This window comes from Aotus nancymaae, unplaced genomic scaffold (assembly GCF_030222135.1).
Source record: "Aotus nancymaae isolate 86718 unplaced genomic scaffold, 86718_ANA_hifiasm-v0.15.2.pri h1tg000029l, whole genome shotgun sequence".
NCBI classification, from domain to species: Eukaryota; Metazoa; Chordata; class Mammalia; order Primates; family Aotidae; genus Aotus; species Aotus nancymaae.
Genome location: NW_026988442.1, coordinates 11,659,132 through 11,680,854, shown reverse-complemented (window position 1 = coordinate 11,680,854; position 21,723 = coordinate 11,659,132). Strand labels below are relative to the sequence as shown.

At 42.3% G+C, this 21,723-nt stretch overlaps 1 protein-coding gene across 3 annotated transcripts in view; it reads right to left on the bottom strand.

The window, feature by feature from the left end:
• Positions 1-20,633, bottom strand: part of TPX2 (TPX2 microtubule nucleation factor) — a 66,154-nt gene extending 45,521 nt beyond the window's left edge. For 2 of the 3 annotated variants that reach the window (XM_012455224.3, XM_012455227.3), the window contains exons 1-3: positions 20,544-20,633; positions 5,407-5,579; positions 2,703-2,825 (exon numbers count right to left, since the gene is read on the bottom strand). In XM_012455224.3, the coding sequence (XP_012310647.2) occupies positions 2,703-2,825; positions 5,407-5,509 (226 nt within the window). In that variant the 5' untranslated portion in view covers positions 5,510-5,579; positions 20,544-20,633. Of the gene's footprint in view, positions 1-2,702; positions 2,826-5,406; positions 5,580-20,259; positions 20,341-20,543 lie in introns of all 3 variants that reach the window. The other variant, XM_012455225.3, reaches the window with a different exon arrangement.
• Between the last annotated feature and the right edge of the window lie 1,090 nt (positions 20,634-21,723).

The following is a 21,723-nucleotide window of genomic DNA, read 5'->3' as shown; positions in this document are numbered from 1 at the left end:
TTTTTGAGATGATGGATATACTAATTACCCTGATTTGATCACTTCACATTGTACACATGTATCAAAATAGCACACTGTACTGCATAAATATGTACAATTGTTAAGACGACAGTTAAAAATAATAAAGCAGGCCAAGCGCTGTGGTACATACCTGTAATCCCAGCACTTTGGGAGGCCAAGGCAGGTGAATTGCTTGAGCCCAGGAGTTCAAGACCAACGTGGGCAACATGGCAAGACCCTGTCTCTACAAAAAGATAGAAAATTTCATTGAGGTGGTGCATGCCTGTGGTCCAGCTACTCAGGAAGCTGACACAGGAAGATTGCTTGAGCCCAGGAGGTAGAGATTGCAGTGAGGCAAGATCATGCCACTGCACTACAGGCTGGGCAACAGAGCAAGACTATGTTTCAAGAAAAGAAAAGAAAAAAATAATAAAAGCAAAAAAATTAATTGTATTTCTGTATACCAACAACTCAATGAGAAATTGAAATTAAAATAGACGCATGATAGGTGCTTTGAGAACAAAGATAAGGGGAATCAGTTACAGAAAAAAAGATATTTGAGCTGGACTTTGGACAATGAGTAGGTGAGTAGGTACTTCTCAGTTAAGGACATTCAAGGCAGCAGGAATAGCATTAATGGAGAGGTGAGAATGTATAATAAGAATACAAAGGCCAGGCGCAGTGACTGACACCTGTAATCCCAGCACTTTGGGAGGCCAAGGCAGATAGATCACTTGAGACCAGGACTTCAAGACCAGCCTGGGCAACATGGCAAGACCCTGTCTCTACCAAAAATACAAAAATTAGCTAGGCATGGTGGTGCACACCTGTAATCCCCTCTACTTGGGAGGCTGAGACAGGAGAATCACTTGAACCTGGAAGGTGGAGATGGCAGTGAGCTGAGATCATGCCACTGCACTCCCATCTTGGGAAACAGAGTGAGACTGTCTCAAAAAAAAAAAAGAAGCCAAGCACGGTGGCTCATGCCTGTAATCCCAGCACTTTGGGAGGCTGAGGTGGGCGGATCACCTGAGGTCGGAAGTTCATGACCAACCTGACCAACATGGAGAAACCCCATCTCTACTAAAAATGCAAAATTAGCCGGGTGTGGTGGTACACACCTGTAATCCCAGCTTTTCGGGAGGCTGAGACAGGATAATCACTCAAACTAGGGAGGTGGAAATTGGCGGTGAGCCGAGCTTGTGCCACTGCACTCCAGCCTGGGCAACAAAACTCCATCTCACCGAGAAAAAAAAAAAAAAGACTTTGAGGGGCCTAAGGGGCATGCATATAAGTAGTGTATATGGTCTCTGCCACATCATGGTCCCAGCAAACATCTCTTACTGTGGTGCTTGCTGCTCTATTTGATGATAGAAACCACTGGATACAAACAGTCTTAAACTGAATGTAGTCCAGACAAACTAGGAAACATTGCATTCTCCTTCAATTCAAGAAGAGCACAAACACCATCACAGCAACAGAAAATTCCCCACACGGAATGAACTAATAAAATGTGCCTGAAGATATAGCACTCGAGACCACCAGCATTCCAAGTATGTCACGTGAATCATGCCACATAGTTCTAACCCTGTGTGCAAGAAAGATAGATGCCAAAGTTCAGGGTCCTTGTCCAGTTCCCAAATTTAATAGATAGTACCTGTACTCATGAATTAATTATTTGAAACTCAGCCTAGTAGCTCAGACTCTGCAAACTAAACTAAGCTGAAAACACATCTACTTCTCTGACAAGGCCCTTCCAGTTAATGGTGTGATGGAGACCAGTTTCAGATACACCCATAGAATATTTTTCAAATGTTCTAAACTGATAGGAAGATGGTTGCACAACTCTGTGAATATACTTAAAAACACTGAAATGTTTATCTCAAGTGAATCATATGATGTGTGAATTAGATCTAAATAGAGCTGTTTTTTTCAAAAGAATCATTTTCAAGAGGGATTTTATGACCACTTAAAGAATGCTTCTTATGTTCTGACCAAACAGATAATACTCTGCAGATTTAGTACCCACCAGTTTAAATGCCAATCATCTTTTAAAATCAGATATATAACTCAAAGAATTCTTGTAAAATGACAAGCAGTACACTCTTCTTTCTTGCTGTTTTATTTCCCAGCCAGACCCAGGTTAGGTTACATTAAATCTTGTCATAAAAGAAAACAGTTATGTATCTGGCAATAAAATTCTATGTTAGCCTCTGGGCACAGTAGCTCACACCTATAATCCCAGCACTTTGGGAAGCTGGGGTGGGAAGATCACTTGAAGCCAGGAGGTCAAGACCAGCTTGGCCAGCAAATATTCCATCTCTACTAAAATTTTTAAAAATTCAGCCAGACATGGTGGTGAGTACCTATAATTCCAGCTACTAAGGAGTCTGAGGCAGGAGAATCTCTTGAGCTCAGGAGTGTGAGGCTGTAGTGAGCTATGACTCTGCCACTGCATTCCAGCCTGAGTGACAGAACCAGACCTCATCTTAAAAAAAAAAATTCTATGTTAGTTTTAGTTCCAACAGTTTTTTTAAGTGTAGCACATCATTGGTTTTACACTCATCATTAAATGAATTAGCCCATTTCACCAATAATAAACAAAGTGATAGAGCATTTAGGTAATTTTTGCAAACCCTCAGGCTTCTAAAACACTGTCCCACCATTCTGCCAAGGAGCTTTTTTCTGAGATGTTTTCTTACCTGGCTTCAAAGGTGTGACAATAGCTTGCTGAAGATTAGTCTTTCTCAAAGGAGTTTTGCCCTGAAAAAGCCCTCCAGTGCCATTCTTCCCCAGTAACTTATTCTCCAAATTGGCCTTCTCCTCTGAAAAGGGAAGATCATCATTGTCCAAACAATGAGCAAGGAAGCAAAACAAATCACTATCATGCACTTAAAATGCAAGCTAAAGCTCCCTACCAGTACACTTCCAACTCATTTGGCAAGTACAAGCAAAGTTCTAGCAATCAAAAGAAAAAGTACACATTCCACATCAGAAATAGACTATAAAAACAATCACTAAAAAACTGCAACATTGAACAACGTATTATAAAAAGGAAAAGTACAAATTCTGCACTGTGAATAACTCCTTATCTTTGTTTGGTACACATTTAGGGTCATACAAGCATGAACTGGCTTTATCTACCTCCTAAATACATCATGTTCCTCTTGAAGAAAACTGTAACCATCAGGAACTGTAGGGCTTACAAGAGATTATCTGTATAGTCTTACAGAGTTTCCTCCTTACCGGGGTGGTGGGAGGAATAAGAGGTGTGTGAGGATAGAGCAGAGCTAGGTTCTTTCAAAAAATTTTATCTTAGATTCTACTGTGCCCAGAAGTCAGTACAAAGAAGGGAAGGGTCTGTTCCACCAACAGCCTACTGATAAGAGTTTCAGGAATGCAATGAGACACAGCAATAACCACCCTGTGCATATACACTCTGATTGCAACTGTGTAAAAAGATGTGACTATTTGGGAAAAAAATTGGAAAGTAACATATTAAAACTGAGGTCATTTTGTTAGCCAAAAGAATTCTGGCAAAAACAAAAAGAACAATAAAGAAAAAAATTTTTAAACTAAGGTGGTTTTGGAAAAATAGTGGGGTCATTTTCTTTCTTCTGAATTGTATTTAATCATATTCTTATGCTAATCTTTTCTTTTTTTTTTTATTTTAAAGAAAAGCTTAGAAAAAGAAATCTTCAGACAGCCCAGCCATTTCCTTAGGGTTCCAGTGAAGCAAGGGCATGGGGAAGATCCCTGCAGGACAGCTGGCCCTCGTATTTACCCTTCCTCCTACACCACCTCCAATGGATTCTTCCTCTCAGGATCCCCAGTGAATGCTATTAAAGTCCTTTTCCAAAAGAATGATACCTGTCATTCTTTGGCAGGTGCCATTTGGACAATGCATTATACGGATAAGTGCATACATTTGGACAAAGCATTATACGGGTAAGTACAGTTGCAATGGACTCACTTCTGTTCCCCACAAAATATTGATAGTGATTTCTCTTGATAAGGAGGATGGAGACATGAGAAAGAATCAAAGGGGCCTCATCAGATAATATTCCAAAGTAACGTAAAAACATAACCACATTCTTATTTATCATTGGCCAAGCAATACTATCTCTTTCTGGGATTGGGTTCTTAATCGCATAATCCTTCCATTTAAAAATGAATTGAGAGCCGGGTGCAGTGGCTCACAGCTGTAATCCCAGCACTTTGGGAGGCTGAGGCGGGTGGATCTCCTGAGGTTGGGAGTTTGAGACCAGCCTGACCAACATGGAGAAACCCCTTCTCTACTAAAAATACAAAATTAGCCAGGCGTGGTAGCACATGCCTGTAATCCCAGCTACTCAGGAGGCTGAGGCAGGAGAATCACTTGAACTGGGAGGCAGAGTTTGCAGTGAGCCAAGATCACACAATTGCACTCAAGCCTGGGCAATAAGAGTGAAACTATGTCTCAAAAAAAAAAAAAAAGAAAGAAAAATGAATTGAGGGTTGATTACAATGAATCACTATTACAAATCACTATTTGTTTTGCTCACGCCTGTAATCCCAGCACTTTGGGAGGCTGAGGCAGGCAGATCGCCTGAGGTCAGGAGTTCGAGACCAGCCTAGCCAACATAGCGAAACACTGTCTGTACTAAAAATACAAAAATTACCCAGACATGCTGGTGGGTGCCTGTAATCCCAGCTACTTGGGAGGCTGAGGCAGGAGAATTGCTTTAACCCAAGAAGCAAAGGTTGCAGTGAGCTGAGACTGCACCACTGCCTGTCAGCCTAGACAACAGATCAAGACTCCATCTCAAAACAAAAAAAAATGAATTGAGGGAGGGGTGGCAGGAGGGAAGTGAGAGTAGTTATAAAAGGGCAATACAAGAGATCCTCATAACACCAGAACTGTTCAGTATCTCGACTGTGGTGGTAGATACATAAACCAATACAGATGATAAAACTGCAGAGAACTTAATACACATACATTTTTAAAAAGTGAATACAAGTAAAACTGGAGAAATTCGAGTAAAACTGGTGGACCGTATGAAGGTCAATATCCTAGCTGTGATATAATCTACGCCCAATGATAACAGAGAAAGTTTTTATGTGGCTGCCATCACTAAAGACATATTTGAGCATGGAGTTTTGCTGAACACTGGTTCATCTGAATTTTCCCATATATCCCTAAAGCTTAAATCTGCCATTCTGAACTACAAAACATTAATTTGTACTGATGGTTCCATTCCCCAAATACTGGGCATTTCAATTATTCCCATAATATCATGGATGACAAAATGTCTTGGTGCAGAAAGGAGTTGATATTTTAGATGTTTTCTTACAACCCCTTCTATTTTTGAAAGATCCTCAGCAAGCCACTAATCCTTAAAATTGCCAGAGAAAGCAGGCACTTACCAAACCATGAATCTACGTTTTGAGTATCTCCATCATCCAAAGATGAAAAATTGATGAAGTCCGAGGGGGCATCATAGGAATAAGAGTGTCTAACTTGTGACATTGTCTCCCACTTAGTGCAGAAGAGCAGGTTTTTCCCAGTATTCGTTCCACCTTTCTCAACAGGTCACCTTCTGAAGAAAGAAATGGTTGCACATAAATCTAAGTAAATTCCCCAGTAATTACTTTGGTTTTATCATCACGTTTGTAATTTTGCAAACCACCTAGAATTTACTGAAAATAGTCTTACTTTGGGCTAGGCGCGGTGGCTTACGCCTGTAATCCAGCACTTTGGGAGGCCAAGGCGGGCAGATCATGAGGTCTGGAGTTGAGACCAGCCTGCCCAATATGGTGAAACCCTGTCTCTACTAAAAATACAAAAATTAGCCAGGCACAGTGGCATATGCCTGTAGTCCCAGATACTCGGGAGGCTGAGGCAAAAGAATCACCTGAACCCAGGAGGCGGACATTGCAGAGAGCCAAGATCGCGCCACTACACTCCAGCTTGGGGGACGGGGCAAACCTCCGTCTCAAATAATAATAATAAAATAAAAAATAAAAATTATCTGTAAGTAATCAGCAAATATAAAGAAAAATCAAAAAGAAAAAATTAAAAATAAATAGCCAGGCGCAGTGGCTCACGCCTGTAATCCCAGCACTTTGTGAGGCCGAGGTGGGTGGATCACGAGGTCAAGAGATCAAGACCATCCTGCCAATATGGTGAAACCCCATCTCTACTCAAAGTACAAAAATTAGCAGGGCATGGTGGCAGGTGCCTATAGTCCCAGCTACTCAGGAGGCTGAGGCAGGAGAATCACTTGAACCTGGGAGGCGAAGGCTGCCATGAGCCAAGATTGGGCCACTGCACTCCAGCCTGGTGAGAGAGTGAGACTCTGTCTCAAAAAAAAAAAAAAAAATACTGCTAAAGCATCATCCTTGTGGCTAAATTTCTGTACACATCCATAATTCTTCCCTTAAGATAAATCTTAAGAGGGGGAATTGCTGGGTCAAAGGCTCTTGACACATACCGTGAAAATATCCCTCAGAAGAAAAACACCCACTTACGTTACCAGGAGTGTGCCAGTTCCCCAAACCCTCTCCAACTCTGGGCACTGCGGTGCTCATTTTCTTTAAATTATAACATATAAACTGAGATAAATCATGAGATTAATTATCCCCAACCTGCATTTCCACTCAGTGGTTTGCCAAGCATTTCATAGCTTCTCTCTGTGGACTAGGGTAATTCAGAATGTACTTCTGGGGGCAGGGTGCGGTGGCTCACGCCTGTAATCCCAGCACTTTGGGAGGATGCAACAGGGTGGGCAGATCACTTGAGGTCAGGAATTTGAGACCAGCCTGGCCAACGTGGTGAAACTCCATCTCTACTAAAAATACAAAAATTAGCCTGGCATCGAGGCATGCACAGTTACATGGTAAGAATCGCTTCAACCCTGGAGGTTGCAGTGAGCCAAGATCATGCCACTGCACTACAGCCTGGGGAACAAAGCGAGACTCTTGTCTCAAAAAAAAAAAAAAAAGGTACTTCTGGTCCTTATAGTGTCTCAGAAACATTTGGGGTTTTTCGTTTGTTTGTTTTAGAGACGGGGTCTCGCTATGTTGCCCAGGCTGGAGTGCAGTGGCTATTCACAGGCGCGATTCCACTACTGATCAGCATGGGAGTTTTGACCTGCTCCGTTTCTGACCTAGGCTGGTTCACCCCTCCTTAGGCAACCTGGTGGTCTCCCGCTCCCGGGAGGTCTCCACATTGATGCCAGACACCCGACTGGCACAGCACACTACAGCCCAGAACTCCTGGGCTCAAGCAATCCTCCCACCTCAGCCTCCAGAGTAGCTGGAACTACAGGCACGCACCACTGCGCCCGGCTGTTTGTTTGTTTTTTTGAGACCGAGTCTCACTCACTCTGTCACCCAGGCTGAAGTGCAGGGTTTACCATGTTGGCCAGGCTGATCTTGAACTCCTGACATCAGGTGATACACCTGCCTCGGCCTCCCAAAGTGCTGGGATTACAGGTATGAGCCACCGCACCCAGCCAGAAACATTTGTTATAACAAATATTTGGTTTATACAGTGACATCAATCTAGACACCAGAGAATGTCATCTTCCCATGGTCTGTCCTATGCTCACTGCAGCCAGAATTCCACAAGTATCTTTATAACAATGCTCTAATTGAAGTACTTAGTGTAGAAACATGACATTTTAGAATTGAGAGGAAACTGAATAACACCTAACCTTTGCAGTCCATAGATACTAATTTAAAGCAAAAGGAATTCTCCAAGCTCACACAACAAATATCTTAAGGATCATAGTAAAAACAGTTACCAGAGGTGTTCATTACATGCCAGGTGCCATGATATACCAAATATATACTCTTTCTGATACTCAAAACAATCCTGTAAAGCAGCAATTATTCCCATCCTAGAAGCTGAAATCAGAAAGATTAATTACTTGCCCAGTATCACACAGTTATGTGAAAACAGAGCCAGATCTAGACCTGAGACTCCTGACTTCAGCACAATGTTCTTTCCACACACTTCTACCCTCTTACCATGTGAATTAAAAAAGTGTGTGAGTGAAGTTAAGCTCTCTATTTGCATGGAAAATAATACTATATTTATTTCCAAGTAAATCCATTCTCCATAGTCTTCTGTCTGGAATAGGGGTTCTTTAGTATTCCCATTCTAAATTTTCCTCTGTCCTCTGTTTCTACTTTCATTATTCCGCTTAACTCAATAAGCTTTTTGTTAGTGGTTCACAATAGTGTGTATTTGCAAGGGACCATAAGCTGTGGACTTAAAGATACCTGGGTTCGTTTCTCCATAACAAGGATGACACTCTATATCCTCACACAAAAAGTAGATCTAGTCCTGGACACAAAGGAACTTAACATTTACATAGATGCTAAAGTCCTATCATACACAATAAATAAGATAACTTGTTTAAATTATACAGTATGAACTCTAAGAGAATTAGAAATTAACACGGCTGAGGTCAAGGTATGATTAAATATTTTTCATTGACCATGACCAAAACAGTAGCGAGTACACTAAAATGGAAGTTACCTCCTTGATAGCCACTTTCCAAGCTTGAGGTAGCCAAGGGACAGTTTTGGCCAATGAAAACTAAGTAAGAATCTGCTGAGGGATTCCTTAAAAAATGATTTATGGCCGGGCGCGGTGGCTCAAGCCTGTAATCCCAGCACTTTGGGAGGCCGAGGCGGGTGGATCCCGAGGTCAAGAGATCGAGACCATCCTGGTCAACAAGGTGAAACCCCGTCTCTACTAATACAAAAAATTAGCTGGGCACGGTGGCGCGTGCCTGTAATCCCAGCTACTCAGGAGGCTGAGGCAGGAGAATTGCCTGAACCCACGAGGCGGAGGTTGCGGTGAGCCGAGATCGCGCCATTGCACTCCAGCCTGGGTAACAAGAGCGAAACTCCGTCTCAAAAAAAAAAAAAAATGATTTATTTCCTGATAACTGCTATTGCCCTTATTCCTGCCCTTTCCCTTTGTCCTTCTTTCCTTGAAGGCAGATATAGCTATGGCAGCCATCTTGTATATATGAGTAGCTGGCCAAGAGAACAACAAACATAGGCCTTAACATCAATGAGCTAATGACTGTTAAAGATCAAATATCAGCTACTATCTACCTCCAGAGTTCTGGTGTTTTTTTCAATTTTCCATGACCTGCTAAACAGACTTCTTATATTTAAAAAAAAAAAAAAACAGGCCAGGTACAGTGACTCATGTCTATAATCCCAGCACTTTGGGAGGCTAAGGCAGGCAGACTGTCTGAGGTCAGGAGTTCGAGACCAGCCTGGCCAACATGGTGAAACCTTGTCTCTACTAAAAATACAAAAATTAGGCTGGGCGCAGTGGCTCATGCCTGTAATCCCAGCACTTTGGGAGGCCTAAGCAGGTAGATCATGAGGTAAGGAGTTCAAGACCAGCCTGGCCCACATGGTGAAACCCCAACTCTACTAAAAATACAAAAATTAGCCGAGTGTGGTGGCAGGCACCTGTCACCTCAGCTACTCAGGAGGCTGAGGCAGGAGAATCACTTGAACCCGGGAGGCAGAGGTTGCAGTGAGCCAGGATCACACCATTGCACTCCAGCCTAGACGACAAGAGTGAGACTTCATCTCAAAAAAATAATAGTAATAACAACAACAAAAAAGAAATAGCCAAAAATAATAATAATAGTAATAATAATACTGTTTATATAAGCCATTATAGCCACATTTTCTGCCACTTGTAGTCAAAAGCAATCCCAACTAACCGAAGTCCAGAATGCCCTCTCTGGCATTTACCACATGTATCTGACAATAGGCAAGTCACTAAACTCTCTGCCTACCTTCTTATCATAAATAATTAAGAAGATACTTCAAGTGCTATGAAATACACTATTGTAAGGTATTATCACTGCTGACACCTTTCCTCTCCTTGACCACATTTCTATTCAAAGGATTCTTAGTGAAAGATTCCTCAGTGACTGACAGTGGTTGAAAACCCCTTGCTGCAAGGAGGAAGTTTTCCTTTTCTTGTGAACAAATATACTAGAAGACATGGGAAAATCTTGGATTCCCATGATCTTAATGCCTAACTCAGGTCACTGGGAACACTTCCCAGGCATGAATGTAATGAAGACAATTAAAGCTGGGGGAAGGAAGAGGCAGGAATGTAATATGTAGCAACCCCACTTAGCGTCAAAACCATGATTTCACCAAAGCATGATGCTGAAAACTAACTACCTGGAAAGTATTCCAATTTAACCCTTCACATACATCCTTTTTTTTCTTTCTTTTTTATCTCTGTTTTTTAAAGACATAGGGTCTTGCTATGTTATTCAGGCTAGACTCGAACTCCTGGACCCAAAGGGTACTCCCTCCTCAGCCTCCTAAGTATCTGGGCATGATGGTGTGTGCCTGCAGTCCCAGCTAGTCAGGAGGCTGAGGTGGGAAGATCATTTGAGCCCAGGAGTTCGAAGCTGCAGTGACCCACAATTATGCCACTACACTCTGGCCTAGGTAACAGAGTGAGACTGTCTCTTAAAAGAGAAGAACAACAACAAAAAAAACAAGTTAAGCAGTATTTATTTCCCTAGATCTATGTTTGCAGCCCAAAAGAAACTGAGCTCTCTGGAATTTTTATTAAATATTCTTAACAATCAAGCAATGATTGTCTAATCTGTTGATCTGCAGAAATAATGCTTCCCATAACATGGCCTATAAACTGGCTATTAACTTACCCAAATGGGCCGGGTGCAATGGCTCATACCGTAATCCCAGCACTTTGGGAGGCTGAGGCAGGCAGATCACAAGGTCAGGAGCTCGAGATCAGCCTGGCCAATATGCTGAAACCCTATCTCTGCTAAAAATACAAAAACTAGCCCAGTGTGGTGGCATGCGCCTGTAGTCCCAGCTACTCAGGAGGCTGAGGCACAAGAATCGCTTGAACCCAGAAGGCAGAGGTTGCAGTGAGCTGAGACTGCACCACTGCACTCCAGCCTGGGCAATAGAGGGAGACTCTGTCTCAAAAAAAAAACAAAAAAACTTGTCCAAATGTAACATATTCTCTTCCTAATATTTCTATACAGAACTACCAGCCTGGCCAACATGGTGAAACCCTGTCTCGACTAAAAATACATAAAGTAGCTCGGCATGGTGGCACATGCTTGTAATCCCAGCTACTTGGGAGGCTGAGGCAGAAGAATCGCTTGAATGCAGGAGGCGGAGGTTAGCAGCGAGCTGAGATCATGCCACTACACTCCAGCCTAGGCAATAGAGTGAGACTTTGTCTCAAAAATAAATAAATAAATAATACTATTTCTATATAGAACTAAAAATGATTCCTGGGCATCAACTTAATAAAAGGATATATACATTTGAAAAAGTAAAAATAATAACAGCTATTAATTTTTTTTTTGAGACAGAGTTTCACTCTTGTTGCCCAGGCTGGAATGCAGCGGCGAAATCTTGGGTCAACCTCTGCCTCCCAGGTTCAAGTGGTTCTCCTGCCTCGGCCTCCCGAGTAGCTGTGATTACAGGCGTCTGCCACCATGCCCAGCTAATTTTTTATATTTTCAATAGAGACAGGGTTTCACCACGTTGGCCAGGCTGGTCTCTAATTCCTGACCTCAAGTGATCCACCCACCTCAGCCTCCCAAAGTGCTGGGATTACAGGTGTGAGCCACTGTGCCCAGTCAACAGCTATTAATTAATAAGCACTTATGACATGAAAGACACTGTTGGCAGTGTCTTACATTGTATTATCTCACTAAAGCCTCACAATAATTCTATAAAGTCGGTACTGTTATTAGCTTCATTCTGTAGTGAGGGAACTGAGGCACAGAGAGATTTACTACTTATTTGCAGTCATGCAGCTAAAAGGCAGTAAAGTCAGAATTCCAAACTGAACAGACACTGAAGGTTGTGTTCTTATCCACTGCTTCTCATATTTATTTAAAAACAGACATTTAAATAGATAAATAACAAATGTCATGGAGTAAGAGACAAATTACAGATAATAACTACCAAATACTATCTCCTGTAAGCCAGGCACCTTACCAGACACTTCACATAAATCATCTCATTTAAACTGCATTAACAATATAGATGATAGATAGATGTCTTTATAAATAGATGCTACCATCATCATTTTATAAATAAGGAAACAAGCTCAGAGAAGTTACACTATTCCAAGATCACCAAATTAATACATAGCAGTGTTCAGTTTTAAAAGACCAGGTCTGTAGGATTCCAAAATCAGGGGTCTCTCTAATGCACAAGTTTTCCTGTAAACATAGCTTCAAAAAGGAGGTAGGTAATCAAATCATATGATCCTGTTCAACCAATACAAATTCTGTTCTTTACAAAAACTAAGCATCCCTAACATGCTCATAATGAAAACTTTAGCAAATTACAAATCCTGTTCTAAATCTATTTGGAAAGCTCTGATCTGAATCTTGCCATAAAATAAAATTTAAAAATCCCTGGTTTCCTCTTTTTTTAAGTGCACTTTGACATGTAAAGATTTTCCTCTATGTAAGATGGAGGTTAGTGAAAACATCTCAGTGATATTCTAGAGGAAAGAGACTATGAAGAGGACTCAAACAGCAGAAAACAGGCTGTCCTCTGAGGTCTAAGACTACATTTGATTAGTGGGGGACAAAAGGTGATGGATATAAACCTAAGTACATTTAATCTTTAGGTGAAATTTTAAAAACAAAATCTTATTTTCCTAACATGATCTGTTTTTTAAAAAAGCTTCTTTTGAGCTATATTATTTTGGTCTAGAATGGTCAACTCAGGAGACCATCCCCTCTCCCTGGAAAAAGAAAAAAAATAAATACATATCCATTGAGAAGTCTGACTCTTTTCACTCTTTTCAATGAAGGCTGATAGCGCAAGCACATTAAGAAAATCAAAAGTTAACTACTGGGTCATTTCGGTTTCACAACACTACCTGCCCCAGAAACAATAAATATTAGGATGTGAAACCTTCAAAAATTAAAGTCCACAGGGCCTAGTGGGAAATGGAACAGACCAGAGCCAAAGGCAGCTGTTTAAATGAGAGAGCCCCAGGCATGGTGGGAACTGGATGCCTTCCTGCACCCCTTAATCAAGATTGAATTTCTGTCAACAGGTCTCACTAAAAAAAAAAAAGGCACATGCGTCAACCACATTCCCCCAAACAAATCAAGCTGCCAAGAAAGAGAATCAGCTTCTCATTTCAAAATTATCTGAATCTACCACAGCTTCAGATTCTTGCAAAACTTTAGAAATATTCTGGATAGAGAAATAGCTATTAATGACCAATAATCCTACAAAGATCCAAGAAAAAGGCCTATCCTGTATGATATGAACCAGTTAGGTTTCTCTAAAAACTGCCTATTTAATGCCATCCCTTATATATATATATATATATATTTTTTTTTTTTTGGAGACAGAGTTTCACTCTTGTTGCCCAGGCTGGAGTGCAATGGCGGAGCTCGGCTCACCACAACTTCCACCTCCAGGGTTCAAGCAATTCTCCCACCTCAGCCTCCCAAGTAGCTGGGATTACAGGCATGTGCCACCACGCCCAGCTAATTTTGTACTTTTAGTAGAAACGGGGTTTCTCCAAGTTGGTTAGGCTGGTCTCCAACTCCCAACCTCAGGTGATCCGCCTGCCTTGGCCTCCTAAAGTGCTGGGATTACAGGCATGAGCCACCTCGCCTGGCCCATCCCTCATATCTCATATCCCATTTTTGTTTACAAAATGCGAAGACTGGCCGGGCACGGTGGCTCATGCCTATAATCCCAGCACTTTGGGAGGCCGAGGCGGGGGGATCACACGGTCAAGAGATCAAGACCATCCTGGTCAACAAGGTGAAACCCCGTCTCTACTAAAAATACAAAAATTAGCAGGGCATGGTGGCGCATGCCTGTAGTCCCAGCTACTCGGGAGGCTGAGGCAGAAGAATTGTCTGAACCCAGGAGGCGGAGGTTGCGGTGAGCCGAGATCGCGCCATAGCACTCCAGCCTGGATAACAAGAGCGAAACTCCGTCTCAGGAAAAAAAAAAAAAAAAGTGAAGACTAAAAGGATATATATACATATCAGCCAGGCACTGTGGCTCATGTCTGTAATCCCAGCACTTTGGGAGGCCGAGGCAGGTGGATCACAAGGTCAGGAGTTCGAGACCATAGTCAACATGGTGAAACCCCATCTCTACTAAAAATACAAAAATTAGCTGAGTGTGGTGGCACACACCTGTAATCTCAGCTACTCAGGAGGCTGAGGCAGAAGAGCTTGAACCCAGGAGGTGAAGGTTGCAGTGAGCAGAGATCCCACCACGGCACTCCAGCCTGGGACTGGGACAGAGCAAGACTCTGTCTCAAGAAAACAACAAAAGAAATTTCTTCTCTCCAAGAACACACAATTGAATTGGAGAATGCAAACAATTACAATACAGGGCTAGCCTTCCTGCAAGAGGGCATAAACAGAGAGCGCTCTGGAAGTGCAGAGAAGAACATGGTAAAGGAGGAGTAGAGAAGTTTTCCTGATGGAAGTAATACCTAAAAGATACAGACAGACCTTCAGCGTTCTACAGGCTAAGAATGAACATTGACTTTTTCTAGGGTAAGAGATAAATGGAAGGGGAAGATAAATACAAATTAGGAAGAGTGCAGACAAAGCAATGTAACCTATTCCCACATTCATCTGAAATTAACCTCCCATTGCCTCCCATCTTTCTTCACTCTCAAACCAAAAATAACTAGTCTTGACAAGCTCTATAAATCAAAAGGTACAGGTTCAGAGCGGGTGGGGGAAAGCTGCAAGGGGGTGCATTCTAAGCAGGGTGAAATAGTGGACTACCAGCTCCTAAGCAAAACAAAGACTTTGGTGTGATAGATGCTCTCAAACACCTTGCTATTTAGCCTGTGAGATGTGACTTGCCTATTTCTATTAAAGTCATGGATTCTACTGGTAATGTAATAGAATAAACAGAGTAAGTCAAGACTTCACTAGAAGTATAGTTAGTTAAGATGGTCCCATCCCAGGCAGTGCCATTTCCCCAGGGACATCCTCTCCTGCTTTCACAAGGGATAAGAGATCCTGTTACATTACCACAAGTAAAATGGAGTGGAGTTATTTTCATCTTACCCAGGGAGAAAACAGCTACTTTTTTTTTTCTTGTGTATAAGAGATTAGCAGCAGTCAGTAAATGGCAACATAATCCAGCATGCAATTTTAACTGTTAATCAAAGTCACAAACCAAGTCTGAAAGAAGTTTAATGGACTGTGTTTCCACATTTATGTTTGCTAACTTCTATGCTGAAATTGGATCTGTTTACAGAAACAGATCTATGAAGCTTCCAAAATTGGGTCAATTTAAAATCCAATGACAATCCCTCACTGTCCAACACTCAGAAGTCAGCACAGGACACATGGACACTTGTTCTAATTCATCACTGCCCCAAAACTTCAAGCAAATATTTCCTATCATTTCTCTCCCAAACTTGTATGTTTCATATTGCCCTTTTTTAAGGATTACAAACTCAATTCTGCTTTAATTTATCCATAGAACTCAACAAACCATAATCTACCTATAACTAATAGGACGTAGACAGAAATCAGTGATGCTGTTTACTTCTAGGACAAATAATGACACAGAGCTTTGCAGAATACTAAAAGGAAATCTTAGTAGAATCCCAAGTGATCTGATATTCCAACGGTATGAAGCTGAAAAAGTTTGTAATAGTTGACAATGGGGCTGCAGATTACAATCCTAGTCAAATACCAGTCATTTAATTTTATCGAGATATCTACCCTTCAAAAGGTATCAGGTTTGGGGAATACACACAAACACCCAAACCCAAGAACCTAATAAAACTGTTTATTAGGTGGCTCACGCCTGTAATCCCAGTATTTTGAGAGCCCAAGGCAGGTGGATCACTTGAGGTCAGGAGTTCAAGACCAGCCTGGCCAACATGGCAAAATCCCATCTCTACTAAAAATACAAAAATTACAGGTGTGGTGGCGCACCTGTAATCCCAGCTACTCAGGAGGCTGAGGCAGGAGAATCACTTGAACCAGGGAAGCAGAGGTTGCAGTGAGCTGAGATCATGCCACTGTACTCCAGCCTGGTTGACAGAGTAAGACTTTGTCTCGGGGGCCGGGCGCGGTGGCTCACGCCTGTAATCTCAGCACTTTGGGAGGCCGAGGCGGGTGGATCACGAGGTCATGAGATCGAGATCATCCTGGTCAACACAGTGAAACCCCGTCTCTATTAAAAATACAAAAAATTAGCTGGGCATGGTGGCGCATGCCTGTAATCCCAGCTACTCAGGAGACTGAGGCAGGAGAATTGCCTGAACCCAGGAGGCGGAGGTTGCGGTAAGCCGAGATCGTGCCATTGCACTCCAGCCTGGGTAACAAGAGCGAAACTCCGTCTCAAAAAAAAAAAGACTTTGTCTCAAAAAAACAAAGTGTTTACCTATGGATGGTGAGAGTGAGGAAGAAAGTAACAGGGTTGGAGGAAGATTTTAAACTATGATGCTTTTTGTATTCTTTTGATTTTTGTACCATGCAAATATATTACTATTTTAAGATTATACATTTGTGCCTATGTGAATATAAACTGTTTTAGTGGGTATGAAAATCAGCATAATCTTCCTATAAGGCACTTTGGTGTTATGTGTCAAGAGTCTTAAAAATATGCATTCTTTTTTCTTTTTTTTTTTTTGAGATTGAGTCTCACTCTGTCACCTAGATTGCAGTGCAATGGCACAATCTCAGCTCATTGCAACCTCCATCCTCCTAGGTTCAAGTAATTTAGCCAGGCTGGTGTTGAATTCCTGACCTCAGGTGATCCACTTGCCTTGGCCTCCCAGAGTGCTGGGATTACAGGCATGAGCCACTGCATCCAGCCAAAAATATGCATTCTTTTTGACTAGCAATTGCACTGGATAAAATAATATAAAGAACCAAATAATGGAATACCATATAGCCATTAAAATTATGTTGTAAAAAAAAAAAAAATTATGTTGTAGTGGCCGGGTACAGTGGCATGAACCTGTAGTTTCAGCAACTCAAGAGGCTGAGGCAGAAAGATCACCTGAGTCCAGAAAATAGAGGCTGCAGTGAGCTGTGATCACACCACTGAAGTGGACACTCCAGCCTGGGTGACAGAGCAAGACCCTGTTTCAAAAAAACAAAAAAAGAAAAGAGAAGAAAATTTATTAATGACATGGGAAAAGACTCATAGCCTGATTAAGTTTAAAAAAGTAACAAAAGTTTTTAGTGTATGATTTTTTTTTTTAATGAAATACAGTTGGCTCTCCATAGCTATGGGTTCCATATCTGTGAATCCAATCAATTGCAGATCAAAAATATTTGGGGGAAAAAAAAAAAAACAAACTGCAAGGCCAGACGAGGTGGCTCACACCTGTAATCTCAGCACTTAGGGAGGTCGAGGCAGGGAGATTGCCTGAGATTGGGAGTTCAAGACCAGCCTAACCAACATGGAGAAACCTCCTCTCTACTAAAAATACAAAATGAGCCAGGCATCGTGGCACATGCCTGTAATCCCAGCTACTCAGGAGGCTGAAGCAGGAGAATTGCTAGAACCTGGGAGGCGGAGGTTGCAGTGAGCCGAGATCACACCACTGTACTCCAACCTGGGCAACAAGAGTGAAACTCTGTCTCAAAAAAAAAAAAACAAGAGCAAACTTTTACTACTTTGTTTTATACTAAGTACAAATAACACTATTTTTTCATTTCCAAAGTAACCTCTAGATACAGTTTTATACCTTTCTCACTGTTCTTTATTCCCTTTTTACCAAGTTTCTCTACACAAACAAACAAAAATGGAACCCCTCTCCAGTTACCTATCCTTTTTTCACAGAGTACCTTGGGTTGCTGATCTCTACGTCTCTAGCTCAAATACAGATCTAGTCACAGAATCGCCTGGGTTATTAAATCTCCCTAAGGCTGGGTGCAGTGGCTCGAGCCTGTAATCCCAATTACTTGGGAGGCTGAGGTAGGAGAATTGAACCGAGGAGGCAGACGTTGCAGTAAGCCAAGATCACGCCAATGCACTCCAGCCTGTGCAACAGAGCAAGACTCCGTCTCCAAAAAAAAAAAAAAAAAAAAAAAATCTTTCTATATAGTCAATTCTGCTTCCTAACTTTACCCATAGCAAAGAAAATTAAGTATGTCAAAGGGCATTTAATTTCCCCTCCTCTTTCTCCCAGGAACTCAAAGAGAATTAGGGAAGAGACCCAGAAAAGGCTGAAGGAAAATTAACCAGGATATGTAGAAGATCCCTGTACATCTCCTGGTACCTAAACAAGAAATGAAAGACTCTCTCACATAATCCTGGACAAACTTAATTGCAATAAATTAATTTTATCAAGGTTAGAATACACAGATTTAACCTAGTTGAATACAATCCAGTTTTTCATACCTGCAATTTTGTAGTCAATTCAGATAGTGCTTTCCTGCCTACTCAATTCAACAGGTATTTAGTGGGTGATTCCTATGCACCAGGATTGTTTTGGTCCCTGTCTAACCAAACTGTGCTTATCAAGATTCAGACAAGGGTGGCTTTGTGAAGCAGAGAAACACAAACTGATTCTTGATCTTCCTCACCTCTAAACTGTCAGGACACTTACAAACAGTAGAGCACTCAGATGGTGTCCTGCCTTGTTCTGATTCTCACTTGTCAATTTCAAACCATCTTTTTGTCCCCAAACATACCAGAAAACCTTTAGTACATCACACATCTGTATACCCATAGTATCTCATGCCAATCTGAGCACACAGTACCCTAAAAGGTCAACTAAATGGCTAAGTTAGCTGGGAGCCACATAATTTTGATACAAGAATGCCAGCTTAATACTGAACTAACTAACCCAAACCAACCAGGGCAGGGGGTGGTATAATACACTAAGGCTACAATACAAGAATATTCTTACTACAGCAGCAACCAGTCCTTTTTTTTTTTTTTTTGTGACGGAGTCTCGCTCTGTTGCCCAGGCTGCAGTGCAGTGGCACGATCTCGGTTCACTGCAACCTCCCCCTCCTGGGTTCAAGCCATCCTCCTCCCTCCCAAGTAATTAGGATTACAGGCACCCTCTACCACACCGAGCTAATTTTTGTATTTTTAGTAGAGACAGAGTTTCACCATGTTGGCCAGGCTGGTCTCAAACTCCTGACCTCTGCCTCGCCTCCCAAAGTGCTGGGATTACCGGTGTGAGCCACCGCGCCCAGCCTAAATAGTCCTATTTTTGACAACATCTGATGAATAAGACAAATTCAAAGAGAGGTCATAGGATGTCAAGACAAGGTAAGGACGAACCAGGAAGTACACCAAGAGCTGGCCTTTTTTTTTTTTTGGAGACGGAGTTTCGCTCTTGTTATCCAGGCTGGAGTGCAATGGCACGATCTCGGCTCACCGCAACCTCCGCCTCCTGGGTTCAGGCAATTCTTCTGCCTCACCCTCCTGAGTAACTGGGATTACAGGCATGCGCCACCATGCCCAGCTAATTTTTTGTATTTTTAGTAGAGACGGGATTTCACCATATTGACCAGGATGGTCTCCATCTCTTGATCTCGTGATCCACCCGCCTCGGCCTCCCAAAGTGCTGGGATTACAGGCGTGAGCCACCGCGCCCGGCCAAGAGCTGGCCTTAAAACAAAATCTAAGAGTCAAAAATCCCTTTCGATCCTAAGTAGGCCTGATTTGGGGGAGTCCATATTACTGAAGTACTAGAAAATTATATGTGGAAAAAAAAAAAAGAAGCTATATGTCAAGAAAACAGGGAGTAAACCAAGTCTATAATATTATAACCTGGTTTGGTTTTCCTTCCCCCAATCTATAAATGTTATGAGAAAGGAAATGAGAAAGAGAATAATACCTGGTGATTCCATACAAAATGAGAGAGCTGGACAAATATGGATAACATAGAATCAACTTTAAATCCCAAATAGTAGACAACTCCAAGTGGAATTAAACTCTCCCTCAATTATGTTCTCACACCATCTAATTATCTTCCTGCTTTAGACAAAAGTTTTGAAATATACTTGTTTGTGACTACCTCTGTTTTCCTCCATCAAATGCCACACTTCCTAAGGGCAGGGCTGCTACTTCACCCATTTCTCGAAATTTATCTAGATTCTAGGCCTCAGTTTCCTCCTCTGTAAAGTTGGAACAAGAATAGCACCAACTACATTGGCTTGGCGAGGAAATTAAACGAGAGTTCAGTCAATGTTTATAATATGTTAGCATGGTAATAATAATTATCGTTACCGTTATTAGCCGACAGCCTCCCGCAACTCCTTTTTCCCTCGGTTTCCCGGATGTACTTTTACCCAGTACAGGGTAAAAATCCTGTCGCCAAGAGAAAGGTGGCCCTAAGCCTCCGCTCGCACCCTGCCCTGCCTGGGCGGCAACCGAGCACCGCAACCGCCTCAGAGGCCAGGCCTAGCGGCGCGAACGACACTAAAGGCTGGAAGGTGAACTCCAGCAGTTCCAAACTCCGCGAGGAGGGAGACCCGAGCCCTATTGCTCCCTCTTTTCTTCCCAAAGCTCACCTAGTCTCGCCTCAGCTCTGACAACGACGCGCCAAACAACCCTCCGCTGGACTCATTCAGTATCGTTGAAATTTTGAACCCTGGCAGCCTAGTCGAATGCACCAATCAGAGCGCCGAGAAGGCAATTCCTGGCTTCCGATTGGCCCTACAGAGCGCAGCAATACCGGAAGTTAGAAGGCGGCACAAGTGAACAACGCGGCCGGGTTCTGCTGGGAAGTGTAGTTTTCTGCGCCTGCGTGAGCCCATTGGACCAGCCCTTAGGAGTACATTACTACAAAGACCGGAGTGCTCCGCTCCAAACTATTTGGAAAAGGTGGTACCAACTGAAGAGGTGGAGAGTCAACTTAGATCATAGAATGGCGGGCATCCTGGACCTCCCCAAGCTTTCAGGGAAGAAAACTCTATTTTTAAAAATTATTCTCGCTATGGTTGTGCATTATGCCTTGAAGGTTCATAGGAGTCCACTTCGTCTTAACATGGAGTCTCCTGCATGCAACATAGACTCGCCCGTAGCGTCCTTCCCAGTCTTGCTTGAGTCTTTCAAACTCTACCCAGTCCCTGCCCTGACGTTATGAAACTCGCGGTTTGTTGGGTGCTTTATCCGGTTTCATTCCCAACTGCATCCCTGGCTTTATGATCTCCATGTCGAAAAAGAAAACAAAGGCTCTGAGAAGTTGAAAAAACATATCCAAAATCACATGATAAATGGAGAAGATGGGATTAGAATGAACTGTTTGTTCTTTTTATACATCATCAATAATTAATTAGAGGCCCTGCTTGGTGACGCTCACCTGTAATCCCAGCTACTCTGGAGGCTAAAGCAGAAGGATCCCTTGAGACCAAGAGTTCCAAACCAGCGTAGGCATTACAACAAGAGCCCCCACACACATAATCTTAATTTTTAAAAAATCAATTAGAAAATAGCAGCAACAAGAACAACAAAAACAACCCCCTTCATAATAGCAGCAAAAACTAAGGACCTCAAAAATTAAGCCTAGGCTGGGCACGGTGGCTCACACATGTAATCCCAGCACTTTGGGAGGCCGAGGAGGGCAGATCACTTGAGGTAAGGAGTTCAAGACCAGCCTGACCAAAATGCCAAAACCCCATCTCCACTAAAAATACAAAAATTAGCTGGTCATGGTGGTGCGCGCCTGTAATCCCAGATACTTGGGAGGCT